This window comes from Brassica oleracea, chromosome C9 (assembly GCF_000695525.1).
Source record: "Brassica oleracea var. oleracea cultivar TO1000 chromosome C9, BOL, whole genome shotgun sequence".
Lineage (NCBI taxonomy): Eukaryota > Viridiplantae > Streptophyta > Magnoliopsida > Brassicales > Brassicaceae > Brassica > Brassica oleracea.
In genome coordinates this window covers 38,134,400-38,149,091 of record NC_027756.1, presented here as the reverse complement: position 1 = coordinate 38,149,091, position 14,692 = coordinate 38,134,400, and the positions used below count along the sequence as shown (strand labels likewise).

The 14,692-nt window shown below is 32.4% G+C and overlaps 1 protein-coding gene and 1 long non-coding RNA gene across 3 annotated transcripts; both read left to right on the top strand.

The window, feature by feature from the left end:
• Positions 1-1,562: 1,562 nt before the first annotated feature.
• Positions 1,563-3,059, top strand: LOC106313170. 2 transcript variants are annotated; one of them, XR_001264312.1, is made up of 2 exons: positions 1,563-2,444; positions 2,756-3,059. It is a non-coding gene; the product is annotated as an uncharacterized LOC106313170 (long non-coding RNA). The 2 variants fall into 2 exon arrangements; XR_001264313.1 differs by having other exon boundaries at positions 2,644-3,059.
• Positions 3,060-9,519: 6,460 nt separating this feature from the next.
• On the top strand, positions 9,520-10,809 carry LOC106313169 (probable long-chain-alcohol O-fatty-acyltransferase 1). Its single transcript, XM_013750911.1, is given in 2 exon segments — positions 9,520-10,047; positions 10,049-10,809. Coding segments are annotated over 2 exon segments (1,032 nt in total). The 5' UTR covers positions 9,520-9,631; the 3' UTR covers positions 10,665-10,809.
• Positions 10,810-14,692: the final 3,883 nt, after the last annotated feature.

Sequence of the window (14,692 nt, the reverse complement as noted above, 5' to 3'; positions counted from 1 at the left end):
TTCTCAGAATTAGGATTACCTTTGTTTTGCAGATTGTAGAACCCGGACCACCAAGAGAACCTCGAACGAACATGAGATGGGACGAGCTGGAATGGTCGCGTGCTGAGGCGAGACGCGTCTGATCGGGATCGGATGGTTTGGCGTCTGATCGCGGATGTGCGCCGAGGACATCGGACGCATCTTCTTCTTGAGTTTGCGAGTGGGTTGATTGGAAACTCAAGCTGGCTGTGATGTGAACTGGAAACTGAGGTCGTCTAGGATCAGGAACACCTTAGGGCTGGAGCTGATCGGGTGTTTGTAAGCCGGAACGCAAGCAAGAACAATTTGGGGTTTTTCCGGAATTAGGGTTCCAAAAGACCAAGACGGCGCCGAGTATTGTTTCGGCGAGTGTGGGCGCGTCTTAGATCGGATCGACGAACGGTTTGCGCTGATGGATTCGTCTGGTCAAGAGCTTCAATTTGATATGTGGCTCGTCGTCTGGTTCCACGGGGTTTGAGAGATAGATCGATTTTAAGTTGCGTCTGTTTTAGGGTTTATGTGTGACGGATTTTAGGTTAGGTTTTGTCTCAGGGTTTTGGAGTCTATCGTGCTGATAACGTGTTGTAATTGGAGAGTTTAGAGACTGAATATTTCTCTGTTTTTTTTATTAATGAACAATAGAGGTTCCTTATATAAGGATTACAAAATATAGGAAAAAGGAAATTATCCAAAACCTAATACAACATGAAATAGGAAAAGATCTAAAACAGAAAAGGAAAACGTCCTAAGACTAAGACGGTCTAAACCGACCGTCTCTCTCTCCTTGGACGACCGCTTCTCCCTCTCCTTATTTGGCCACGGCTTGGGTCTTGTCTTGGTCATTGGTTATAGACCATACACTTAATGATTTATAACTGCTTCTTCTTTGATGCTTGTGACAAAGCCTCTTTCTTTCTTCTTTAGTCGGTTTCTTCACTCTTTTCGTCCGACCACTTATCCTCAAGTCCTGCAAACCATCGAATCGTCAAATATAACATCAAATAGATTTGGTGAAATCTTTTTTTAGCATTTCAAAACATAATAAAACTAACCATTAAAATGACGAGAGAAAATGTAATATATTATTAGATTTACTAGGTGTTTTCCTGCACCACGTGCAATAATAATTTTTAAAAATTAAATTATATTTCAAAAAAATTATTAATATTGTAGATTTTATATTTTCTTACCAATATTTTAATTTAAATTTGATTTAGTTAGACATAAAATTTAGATAAAAATAAATTTTTTTATTTTAAATTGTATTTAAGAATAGATATGTATATATTTAAAATTGAGTGATTTACATAAATAGGCACTTTCATGTCTTTTATTACACAATAAGCCATATTCCACTACTAAGGTAGTTTATAGAAGTAAAATGACAGAACTAGCCCTAACAACATTCATTTTTTGTGACGTGTAAAAAAGATTTGGTTAGTTTTTAAATATTTTAAAGGCACAATATTTCTTTTGTTCTTTTTTATTAAAAAAAAAAAGATTTTTTCTTTATTTCTTTCACATCACCTTGTTCTCTCTCTCTTTCTATGTCGATAAAGTGTTTTTTGATCAAATTAAACTGAACTGAAACAAAGAAACAAAAAATCCAAGCTTGCATACCTCTCTCATGTTCCAATGGTCGGTTTTTTTGAATCAAAGCCCTGATTCATAATCTTTGGGCTCTATCTTATTCTTCTCCATCTCTACCTTCATCCTCCACAAGAATCACCACAAGAGAAAGATCATAAAATGAGCTGGAACCATAGGTACAAATTAAGGCAAAGAGAAAGTGGCTAAGAAACCCGATGTATCTCCACTTCCTGCTCAATCTCCGTCTCAGCCCCAGATGAAGCTAGATGATGTAAATCCGAAGAGATTGGAACTAAGTTGACAGCAACTTGGCAAGGTGAGATTACATTTAATATATTTGATTTCTCCTGCTGCGTAATGCTGAATTTCAATCATAAAGTTGATTTCAATAATAAAATTGTTTGGTTAGAAATGTTTGGTTTATCTGCTCAATATCTAGATATTTAGTATAAAAATAGAGAACATTCTCGCTTCCGCTTCGTCCACCGCCGCTCCCGCTGTTGCTTCCCCCTAAGGCGGAACGCTCCACTGTTTACAGCCTAATATGAGAACAAAGACTGTTATTTGAATACAAAGAAAAGATAAGTAGAGTTGACGGGCCAAAGCTTTTTTATCGCTATGTGGTTGAACAATGTGTCTTCATTGAATTATTTGTTATTCTATTTTGTTTTTTTCATGGATGGGCAACGGAATGTGGATAATTCTTGGCATGGAGTCATAGAAAAGAAGCTATTCATGTGTACACCTCGTGAAGTTGTCCATGTATACGCCTTGAGTAAATTGTCCATTTGGACGTCTCAGTTGTCCATGTGGACGTCTCAGTTGGTGGGAATGAAGTAATATTCTTATGGTTGTTCTAGATTATGAAAGCCATGTATAAAAAATATCAAATGTCGCATTGTCCGTAACTCTGCATCCATCATAAAAAAACAGTACGTTCAAATTTACATGCATACAAAAAGAATATAAACTCCATAGTACATGTTCTATCAAAACACCAAAAAAACATCCTTAGATTATGGCTGTTGCTTATAGTTTTCACCAGCTTCAAGGATATTGTGACAAGGGAAGTCAAATTTGTGAAGCTGAAATGAAGTTTATAACATTCTTAGAAAATATCTTACAAACAATTCCACTATCATGTAAGGTTGGTTTCTACGCAAGAATCATTCACCAGCATTGGCTTGGTTGTATCCTCAAAGCTTCCCAGATTCTATGAGGCACTCTCAGCATAGAATGCAAAATCAATTCCAGCATAGAAAGTCAGTTGAGTTCAGTTAACCAAAATCAACGTAGCATCATCCTTGTTCACAGCCTTTGTAAGAGTGTCTCAGGCATATGTTTCACTATTAACGTGTACATTAGTTCACAAACACCCATATGTACACCGGTTTATGAACATCGACGTGTAGACATTTCAAAATTTTTTTAAGTATTTGATGAACAAATAAGCTTGAACACTTGATTGGTACCTTGGCTGAGGTGAGCTTAAGGCATCAGAATCAGTCGTAAGCACTCCACTCTGCAAACGATTCCCATACATCACTAAGAACAAAGTAAGGAGGCCTAAACACATCAGTTAACAATATCCACATGTACACTATCCGTGATAATCACATGTACACATGTACATTGTGAAGTTGGTGTACACATAAGCTGGTGTCCACATATACATTGTGAAGTTGTTGTACTCTCAATCCAATGGGTTGCTATGGCAGTTTATGAACAAGCTCTCTCTGCTTATCTACACTCATTACACAACTTTCTGATGTCACCTGGAAACCACTACAACAAACCATTTACAATAAAAGTTGTTTTTAACATCGATTGACACCACATAGCTACATGTACAAAAGAACGAAAAAATAGGAAAAATATCAACATATGGTGTAGCAATCGAAGTAGCTAACTCAAAATCACAAGTGAAAAAAATAAGCAAAATTTTTTTTTTTCATTTCACGTTCCAGTCGTCGCCATATCATTTCATCGAATATTGATACCATGTACAAAAAAAATCTGAATAATCCATGTTCTCTAAGTTAATAAAAATGCCTCCATGAGTCTATGGCCGCCATTACCAAACGTTCAAAACTATTGCAAAACCAAAACCTTTTCTCTGTTTTTCTCTAGTCTCAGCTCTATGTCGTCTATGTCTCTGTTGTCGACGGTATCTACATCTTTTCCGTTGTCTATGGTCGATATTGCATACGCCTTCACCATCGTCGACGCTACGCCAGTGTCGTCTATGTCACCGCACCTTCATCTACATCTCCACCGTCATCTATGTCTCTGCTTTCATCGATCCAGTAACTAGACATATCTCACAAGATAGATCTAATAATATAGACAAATGATTTAAAATAAGTTCTTCCTACAAATTATTTGGAGAAACATATATTAATTTACAGAAAATGATAATTAGGAAGAAGAAGACGAAGAAGAAACATAAACAAAATCATTGTGTTTCCAAACCAAACACGTGTTTTATTTTTCTTGGTTAGGATATATCTAGATTAAATAAAGAATAAATAAACTGAAGAATAAAAAGGGTATGTTAGAGATTTTGTGTGCCAATATGTGTCGGTTAGTGTGCAAAACTACCTTGTAATATAAAAACATAAAGTGACCTTTAATGTAAATATTTCTTTAAAACTATAATATTAGAAAGATTTTTTATATATTCTTTGGTTAAACATATTAAATCAACTTGCATAAAATTAATAAATTTTAATATAAAACAGTACAATTATAAAAATTTAAATTAAACAGTATTTATACAATTTGTAAATATCTAAAAGAAACTAATTATTTTGCGATTAAAATGTAAAAAAAATTACAAATAAAGTGAGAAAATTTTAGTAACTAAAATTTTATAATTATAAAACAGAACTAAGAAATATTTCAGAATTTGTAATGTCATATTTGAGTTATTACCTTATTCTAAAAATTTTACTAAAATTATAAATCAACATTAAATGAAATGTAAGAATTATTATCATATTCTTAAAAACATTCCAAAAATAAAAATCAACATTAAAAGTAATTTTCTATGTCATCTTTAGACATAAGACATATCATCAATTTTTATTAGTTATGTCACATTTTTTATGAAAATGATTGTAGAAACAACATGTTGCAAAATCATTTTTTTTTAAAATGTTTAGGGGATATTGAAATAAATATATTGCATTCTTTAAAAAATTCTAGGGCTCTGAATCTTGAGGAAATTTAAGAAAAATATTTAAGATTATGTGCTTTTGACACACCCATAGAGCAGAGTGTCATCTGTTTACCCTATGTCGGCAATATTCTCATTAGACTATATACATTGGTGTAAAAGATTCAACACCTTTTTTCTACTTTTTACATTCCACATCATCTTTTCTTTCTTCCACCTAATAATTCAACATCCACTCAGTTTTTATATCCTACAATAGTTTTGTTTAATAAAACTCAACATCATATCCCATCTTTTTTATATTAATTAAAATTCTCAATTAGTTTAATTTAGTTTAAAAAAAAACTTTTAATTATACTTTTACGAATAACATAAATAGAAAATAAGAATAGTCATTAGATATTTTTTCTTAAAATAGTTAAGGATATAACCAAGAGTTTAAGGATATAATTATCAAAAATTATAGTAAAATTATAATAAAAAAATTGTATTCAAATCAAATGAACCAAGTCTCTATTTATAGAGTAGAAAAAATTATGAGTTTTGATATATAAAAAAAAAATTTATAAATTAATTTAATTATAAATAATTATACTTGAATAATTAAGATAAGAAACAAATTCAAGAATATACATTGTCCAATAGAAAAAAAAACATATGTCAAAAATGAGCTCCACTTTTTGATTATTCATTAAGTGACAAAAAACTCTTATACCCTTTGTTCTCTCTATATATAATAAATTATTATTTAAATAAATAAAAAGTAAAAAAAAATATTTACGTTTTCGAATTATACTTTTTCAAATTCGAACTTTTTATAATTTTTTTTTTTGAATTTTGTTTTTGAAATTTTTTTCTTAATTATTTTTCAAAATTTCTTTTTGAAAATCGAAAATTATGTTTGAAACTATTTTTAAAAAAAAATTATATTTTTTTAAGTATTTATTTATATATTTTTTAGAATATTTATAAATTTCACATTTCAAAAACTCTACCCACCCCAACTCTAAACCATAAGTCTAGATTAGTTAACCATAGGGGTATAAGTGTCTTTTACCCTTCATTAAAAACGAGGTTAAAAGTGATTAGTGTAAACATGTAAGCTCTAATTGGTGACCATGTTTTAGGGGAAAAAATATGATGAATTTGTTATTCTTCTGAAATGATACCTGTTAACTTAATTTTTTTGTCAAATTAATAATATGTGTGTCCCATTTCAATCCTCATTTTTCCTCATATAAATTGAACTAAAGAAGAAATATTTTCCTCCTCTAATTTTGGTATGGAACGTTTGTTCCTCTTCTTTCAATTTTTTTTTTCAATTCATTTCTTCAAATGAATTTTTGTTCAACGTTTTTTTTATTTATTCCATTCAATAAATGGTCATCAATTAAAGCTGGAAAGTAGTAATATGAATGTGGTAATAGGGCAATTTCCCAAAATTCAACCCATTGAATCCCATTCGGAATTCAACATCTTCATTGTTTTGAATTTATCTTTTTCAATAGTTGAAAATAATCTTTCAATAGCTTCATTGTACATGGTTTTACTCTCAAGTGTTGGCATGTAGCCCTTTCGGCTGCTTAATAATAATAGGACTTTAATCTGAAATGGGACAAATAGATGAAAAAAAATTTTCAACCACCTAAATAAATCTACATAGGACAAGGGCTGTGTAAATGACGATTTTGCCATTAATGATGGTTCAACCTTAGCAATCAGATATTATCTCTTTGTTTTAATCTTGGCCATCGAATTTACGTTTTTTTTTCCTTCTCCCTCCTTTTTTTAATCTAAACCACGTGAACAATTCACAACCAGACATCTTCCTTATCTCCTTCTTTCATTCGACTGAGTATAACTAGTATTACTCGTACAACTAAACATGTTAAGAAATTGTATAACTCGTATATAAATGTTATAATTTATGTATAATATGTAGTTACTAGACACGACTAATAAATCTTGTTTTACACATAAAATAAACAAGCAAATATCATAATTTGTAAATGATGAAAAACATCTTCTATTTTATTTAAAATTTTCCGATTGTTGTTAAATTACTACATTATGCACTTTATACTTTTAAGGTTTGTTAACTATATTAGCCATATTATTATGATAAACAAACATCGAACATAATTTTACAAACATATGATGTAAAATATTGGCACAACCAGTATTACTGGTACAACTAGTATACTTTCACATTTCAGAAAATGACAAAACCAATTTGGTATTTCATATAAGAAAAACATTCAAATATCCTAATTGGTATGTACTCAGAAGTTTCTCTAAATTTATTTGAAGTTTTGGAATTTTTTTAAAAAAATTAGTACACAACTCCATAAATTTACATGATCTACCTTATACGTTTAAGGTTTGTTAACTTGTTTATCCACTTAATTTTTCAAAAAGATTCATGAAATGTATTTTTACGAAATTGATGATTTATTGTAACCGGGCAAAGGTATGTAAACATAAATAAGTAGTACAACTAAGGTAAATGTATTTATTATGTGGTACAACTAATATTTTTTGATTTCACTGTCAATGTACAACTATGCACGAAATGGTACAACTCAAAAACTAGTACAACTATGTATAGTCGGTATAACTAGAAAACTGGTACAACTACTTGTTATTTTATTTAGTATTGTTTTAAATATGCATAAATGTTATAATTTATGTATAATATGTAGCTAATATAATTAACACGACTAGTAAATCATGTTTCACATATGAAATAAACAAACAAATATCCTAGTTGGTATATGATGACAAAATTTCATCTATTTTATTTGTCACGACTTCACTCTTCTTCGCCACAACTTCATTCTTCTTTGTCACATCTCTCTTCTTCATCATTGCATATTTCTTCTTCTTCGTTGCGGCATCCCTCTTCCTCACAGTGGAGTCCTTCTTTTTTTTAATCGTCAGTGAGTCAGTCACTCTTACTCATCACAGATGCTCCCTCCTTTTTTTTTTCCAGGTGACTCGAGTTTTTTGGAACTATGGATGGATACTTTTATGGTGCCCCATCTATCTTTTTGGCCTTGAGAGCAAAAAATTGAAGATGATTTTTTTTCCGAAAATAGTACAACTAGTATAACTAGTACAACTTGTAAACAAATCACTATCCAAATAAAATACTATTAAAATAACCTATTTATGTATTTGATACAAACAAGCCGGGGAAGATTAGACGAACATATCTTATTGGTTCTACATCATCCTCGTTTCTATCGTCTTCATTCTCTGAAAACAAAAAGTAAAATCACCATATTAATTGCAAAGTTGTACTAGTTATACATGTTTTACTGGTATCAATTATAATGGTTATACTCAATCTATTTATACTAGTTACACTCGTGGTAGTTATACTAGTTATACTAAATTGAGTTGTACTAGTTGTATTAGTTGGAGTTGTACTAGTTGTATTAGTAATACTCTGCGTTTTTTTATTTTGAATCTCGTATGTAAAACATGAAATTTGCTTCTAGATAAGATAAAATTGATTAAATATGACTCTAGGTTGATCGATTTGGGATAAGAAAGAGAAATTTGGTGGATGGTTGAAGAATTTTTTTGATTTTGCTTCAAGGTGAAAAAATATTAATGGAGAAGAAAAAAGAAGGAAGAAAAAGAAGATTAGGGTTAAAGTTGGATAGGTTTTTGGGTCTGGGTCCGGGTCAAATGTAAGTAGGATAGTAACGGCAGAAGTTAGTAAATATATTTAAGTCTTTAGATCTTATTTTTCTTCATAATTTCTATTTATTTTTAATTTATTTTTTAATTAAAAATAGAGAAGGTCTTTTCCAGATTTTTTTTTTACTCCCTTTGTCTCATCCCAGCATTAGTTCCATAATAAGAACAAGACTTAGGTTCACCCCTAGGGTGAACTTTTAAATTCACTTCTCCTCTTATTACCAATCAAAATGCCACCTAGATTAATAATAAAATAGATTAATTTTATTTTAAAAAAATCTGAAATAACTGAAAAAAAATAATAACGCCAATTTTAATGATACCAACGCCACTAATTAAACCCTAAACTTTAAATCTATACTCTAAACCCAAATCCTAAACCCTAAACCCAAACCGTAAACCCTAAACCCAAACCATATATCCTAAACCCAAATCCTAAACCCAAATCCTAAACTCAAATCCTAAACCCTAAACCCAAACCGTATACCCTAAACTCAAACCCTATATCCTAAACCCAAATCATAGACTCTAAACTCAAACCATATATCCAAACTTAATCCCTACACCCTAAACTCAAATCGTAAACCCTGAACCCAAATCCTATATCCTAAAGATTTGGGTTAATGTTCATGTTGTTTCTTTAGGGTTTAAGATTTGGGTTTAGAATCTAGGTTTGGGTTTAGGATCAAGAATTTGAGTTTAATGTGTAAGGTTTGGGTTTAGAGTTTACGGTTTGGGTTTAGGGTTTAAGTTTAAGATATAGGGTTTGGGTTTAGGGTTTAGTGTTTGGGTTTATAATTTAGGGTTTATGGTTTAGATTTAAGATTTAGGGTTTAGAATTTAAGATTTAGGATTTTGTTATTGGCGGTAGCGTCATTATTTTTTTTGAATTATTTTAGATTTAAAAAATATATATATTTTATTATTAATTTATGTGGTATTTTTATTGGTAATAAAAGGGGAGATGAATTTAAAGGTTCACTGTACCTAAGTTTTGTTCCCATAATAATATAATAAAAAAAGGAAAGATACCAAACGTATTTAAACTTTATGTCATATCTTGTGGTGATACTTCAATCATGGACCACGTCAAAATCCGACGGTTTCACCAGAATTAGCAAAGGACAGATCTAAGAAATGGAAGAAGAGTTGAGAAACTTAAGCAAGGTATGGATCTATGCCTTGTTCTCCATCTCTTATTGTTATTTCATATCATCTAGAATCTCCAAGGGTATTCTTCGTCTCCTTTCCATTCTTCCAGTCTGCATTCTGTTTCTTGTTCTTCCTCTGTTCCTCTCTTCTCTGCACTTTAGCGGCAGTTCAACTCTTTTCCTCTCATGGCTCGCAAATTTCAATCTTCTTCTCTTCGCTTTTGATCAAGGACCTTTATGTCCACTTCCCTCAAATATATGCCGCTTCTTCTGCTTTGCTTGTTTCCCCATCAAAGTCAGACAGAAAGCATCTCCAAATGCGATCACGAATCGTAAGAATGAACCTATGCCTGAATGGGTTTTTGCTGTCAAGGTTTTGGTCTTTGGCGTCTTGTTACATGTCTGAATACAAGGACGTTTTGCCTCGGTTTGTTGTTTTGGCTCTATATTGTCTCCATATTTACCTTGAGGTGGAACTTGTTCTGGTGTTTGTCGGGGCAGTTGTATCTACTCTTCTCGGCTGTGACATTGAGCCGGTTTTCAACGAGCCCTATCTAGCCACCTCTCTACAGGACTTCTGGAGCCGCAGATGGAACCTTATGGTTTCAGCTGTCCTACGCTCAGCCGTCCACATTCCGGTGCAGCGTTTTTTCACACGCTTTTTCAGAGCAAACATAGCTGTGTTGGTCGGGGTCATGGCCTCGTTCCTTGTCTCGGGACTGATGCATGAGTTGATCTACTTTTACGCAATCCGTTTGCCTCCAACTTGGGAGGTAACTTGTTTCTTTGTGTTGCAAGGTGTTGCCACTACTTCAGAGATAGTGGTGAAGAGAACACTGCGGTGGACGCCACCGCACCGGGCTGTTTCGGGTCTAGCGGTTATGGCGTTTGTGAGCGTGACGGGCGTTTGGCTCTTCCTCCCTCAACTGCTGAGAAATAATGTTCATGAGAGAGCGACTAGCGAATGTTTGTTGGTTATTGACTTTGCCAAACGCAAGTTGTTCATTTCTTCTTCATGATCCTTTGTTTTTTTTTATACAGCGACTTATACTAATAGCAAAGCAACCAAACTAAAAAATTATATTCAGTGTGTGAAAATGTTCTTGGAAGTGTGAGACACGTTGTGCAGGAAAAAAGTTGGATTGTGGGTCGTGGGCAATGCAATTTGGGTTTTGGGTCAACGGAAGTTTTTATTTGCGAAATGGATCGCAGCAGTATTTGATCCAATGCAAAATTGTTGTAAAAGTCTCAGCAGTCCCTCGAACCATCTCCAAAAAAAACTCTATAACTTCAAATATGAAATTTTTTGCTCTCTAAAAAGAATTTTTTTGAAGTTTTGAAAAGTGAAACTCTATATTTGAAGTTTCACTTCTCAAAATTTCAAATTTAAAGTTTTATATTTTTATTTGCATTTTAATCCCTATAATTACACATCACATTTATTATTCTTAAATATTTTTTCTTTTATCGTATTAATCTTAAAAAAACTCATATCTCATAAAATTTTTATTTTTTTTATAAATTTATGTTATACACATAAAATTAAATAAAAATATAAAATAAGATTTAAAATATTTTAAAACTAGATTTAGACAATAACAATACAAAAGAAACTTAACAATAAATTTTTTAAAAAAAAATTACATGAAAACATAACTATTTCACAAATTTAAATATTGCAACACTATTAGTCATGTAAATTTGATCCAGAACCTCCATAATCTCCAAAATATTGTCCAAACAAATTTTGTGTAACCGAAGATAGTTGTTGTTTTGATGTCTATTTCTTACGATTCTTTTTTATCAGATCGAATGTATTCACTGAGTTTTGATATCATTGTTTGAAGTTAATTCTTTTAGCAATATTTATTTTTCTCTTTTACTTTTTTGTTCAGATCTAATGTATTTACAAGTTTAAGATCACCTGATTTCAACAATTTTTAGTTTGTGATCTACAAATTAAACAAATAAAGAGTCATTTTTTACTTAGAAATACACTAGTTGATCATATATGCATTATGAAAATAGTTTTATTCAATAATATGGTATTTTCTTAAAGTTTAATATTGATTATGTTATTTCTATTTAAAATTTATATTTTAATATAACATTTTGTTAGTTAATACTGTTGTAATATTTTTATATATGTGCTTAGTTATTTACAAACTTTTATGAATTTAAATTAATTATGACAAATATAAAGACCATAAGGTAAAATGCAAATAGTTTTAAAGTTAAATTTGAAGTTTTGCTCTTGGAGAAAAAAAAACACTTTTAAACTTCAAATATAGATTTTTGGAAACTTCATAATAGAGTATCTTTTTGGAAATGTTCTAAAAAACACATATATTCACAGATTTGCCATTTTTATTTTTTAAACAAATTAAATAATAAAAAAGAGATACATGATTATGATATACAAGATTTAATTGTGTATGTATGTTTTATTGCAGTTGCGACTATGTTTCAGTTTCATCGAACAATGTGTTTTCATGTTTATTGGTAATTAGTTTTAAATATCATACTTAAAAAATGTAAAATTTACATCATAGTTATAAAAATACACACACCATTGCGTTTTGCCTCTGCTCATCCAAAAACTCTGATCTTCCACAAAAAAAATCGATTTTAAAATGGGAAGCTCAAAATCATAACTTTCTCTCTAAATCTATCACAAATGGGCATAAATATAAGAAAAATCAGCGGAGATATTTTGGTAAATTTGCATTCATTAAAGAAAATTTTAAAATTTTAATAAAACACACCCTCTCTTGACTCAAAAACGGGGTCCTCTAGTTACACACTATGCTCCAGAACCACTAGACTACAATCGATTCTATACAATTTTATTTATTTATTCATATAAAAACAACATCAAATTAATCCCGATTCTACATGGATTATTCACATTGTCTTTTACCTTTAGTCTCTCTCTCCTCATTCTCTTAAGATAAGTTATATTGGCAACACCATTTGATGCATGAAAATAAGATACAATATACACTTCATTCTTTCTTTACTTCTGTCTTAAAATATGAAAAAGCTCCTTCGATTATTAATTTTACCTTATAGTTTGAATAGCTTTTCTTTAGCAGTGTAGAATGTAAAATACGAAAAATGCTCCTTGAATGGCTCATGTTCATCTTATAGTTTTCATAGCTACTCTGTAACAATGGAGACTGTAAAATATATTTCCCATTACAACCAAAGCCTCCTAAAACAAAAATACAAGATGTCGATACTCTTTGTTCAAATATAATTTATTCATATAAAAACCAAGATAAAGTTATAGAGCTAGACAATACCTGACCATTTTATTAATTTTGTACTGTGTTTCCTAAATAAATTTATAATCAAACTCTTAAGTAGTTTCCTGTGTTAAAGGTGAGTTAATGTCCGCCTCTATGTTTTCAAGTTCTTGAGAATGGTTGTGATTGCAAGGATGGCTGAGCTTCCAAACTTGGCTAGTGATTACCGTACACCAGAGCATATACACCGGAGCGTGTACACCGGAGCATATACACCGGATCTACCGGAGCGTGTAAACCGGAGCGTGTAAACCGGAGCATGTACACCGGAGAGTGTACACCAAAGAGTATGATATGTCCTAAATTCGGACAAGGATCACTCAACAGGATTTTGGATATGAACTCGCCAAAGTAGGGAGATCTGATGGTTTGATAGGCGACACACAAGGTTGCGGAAATGCCTTATGATACTACCGGCTTCGATTGTAGTTTGGAATGTGACGTCAAGACCAACAAGGGAAGATTTGTTTACTTGGAGAATCACTCGGCAAGAAACAAGATTGTTCTAAGCGAAGCACAAAGAGAAAAACTCATAAACTTTAAGGGGAAAATCGATTCCTGATAATGAAGAAGAGTTTACATATTTATAGTACTTGTGGCAAATGAAAGACATTAATAAAAACACTTAGGAAATAACAAAATAGACTAAGAATGTGGAAGGTCAGTCAAGAAACTCTTCGTCTTCAGATCTGGTCGATGTGACTCTTCGGCTGATGTCTAGATTCATTCGATCAAGTTGAAGTCGCCGCGGCAAGGAGCTGGACGAACGCTGGACGGTCTGGAGAGTCTGTGGCCTGATCAAGCAGTGTACTGATGCGGCCTAAGTCTTCAGATAGTTGGATGATTCTTGCCTTAGAGAAATCTGAATGATAGAAGTCCAAGAGGGAGTCGGACATGAGGGTTAGTCCATTTGCTCGATCATTGGAACAGTCGGTTCGTGCCAAACGGACCAAGAGAGAGAAGTCTCGATCATTTTGGGAAATCTCACGATCCAAGTCAAGTCTAGCTGATCCAAGTCATGTATGATGTCTAGCATGATCCTCATCAAGTCTGGCATGATCCACGTCAAGTCTGGCATGATCCATGTCAAGTCTGACATGATCCAAGTCAAGTCTGGCTCGGCTGTTAACTCTGGCTTGTCGAGATGGTTGGGAAGGATGCGTACTGGTTCGGTCAGATCGGCCTTCAGGACGTGGACTTGGTCGAAGCTTCATTACAGATGTAAGTGGGTCGAGGCGGTACACGGCTCGATCGTCCGGTGCGGTACGGCTAGGAAGGCGAACCTCGGCCGAGCTGTTCTGAACGGTCTGATCTCCATTCTGGTTTGGTTCCATGTACTGATCCATGGACTGAGGCGCATCATTTCCTCTCTCTTCAAAAGTATTTGACCTCAAATCCATTTTACCTGTATCAAAAGGAAATGAATCAGGCAAAAAGAATCTAAAGAACATGTAAAATTTAGTGCAGAAAAATTTTGGAAAGAAACTTCCTTTGAGTTTTGATGCCATTTTCCTTGAAAGTACATGCATCTCCAAATCTCAGGCTGATGAGCACGGTCAATGCTTTCACTTTTCTGAGGCTGAAGATGTTTACCCTGGACACTTAAATCAAACATTAAAATACCAGGATCATATGTGCAAGACATGTACTTGTTCAAATCAGAAATCAAAATCTCTTTCCGAAGGACAAGTAGCACATTTTTCAGTCTTTCAAAATTCACATCAAAATAAGAATTAATG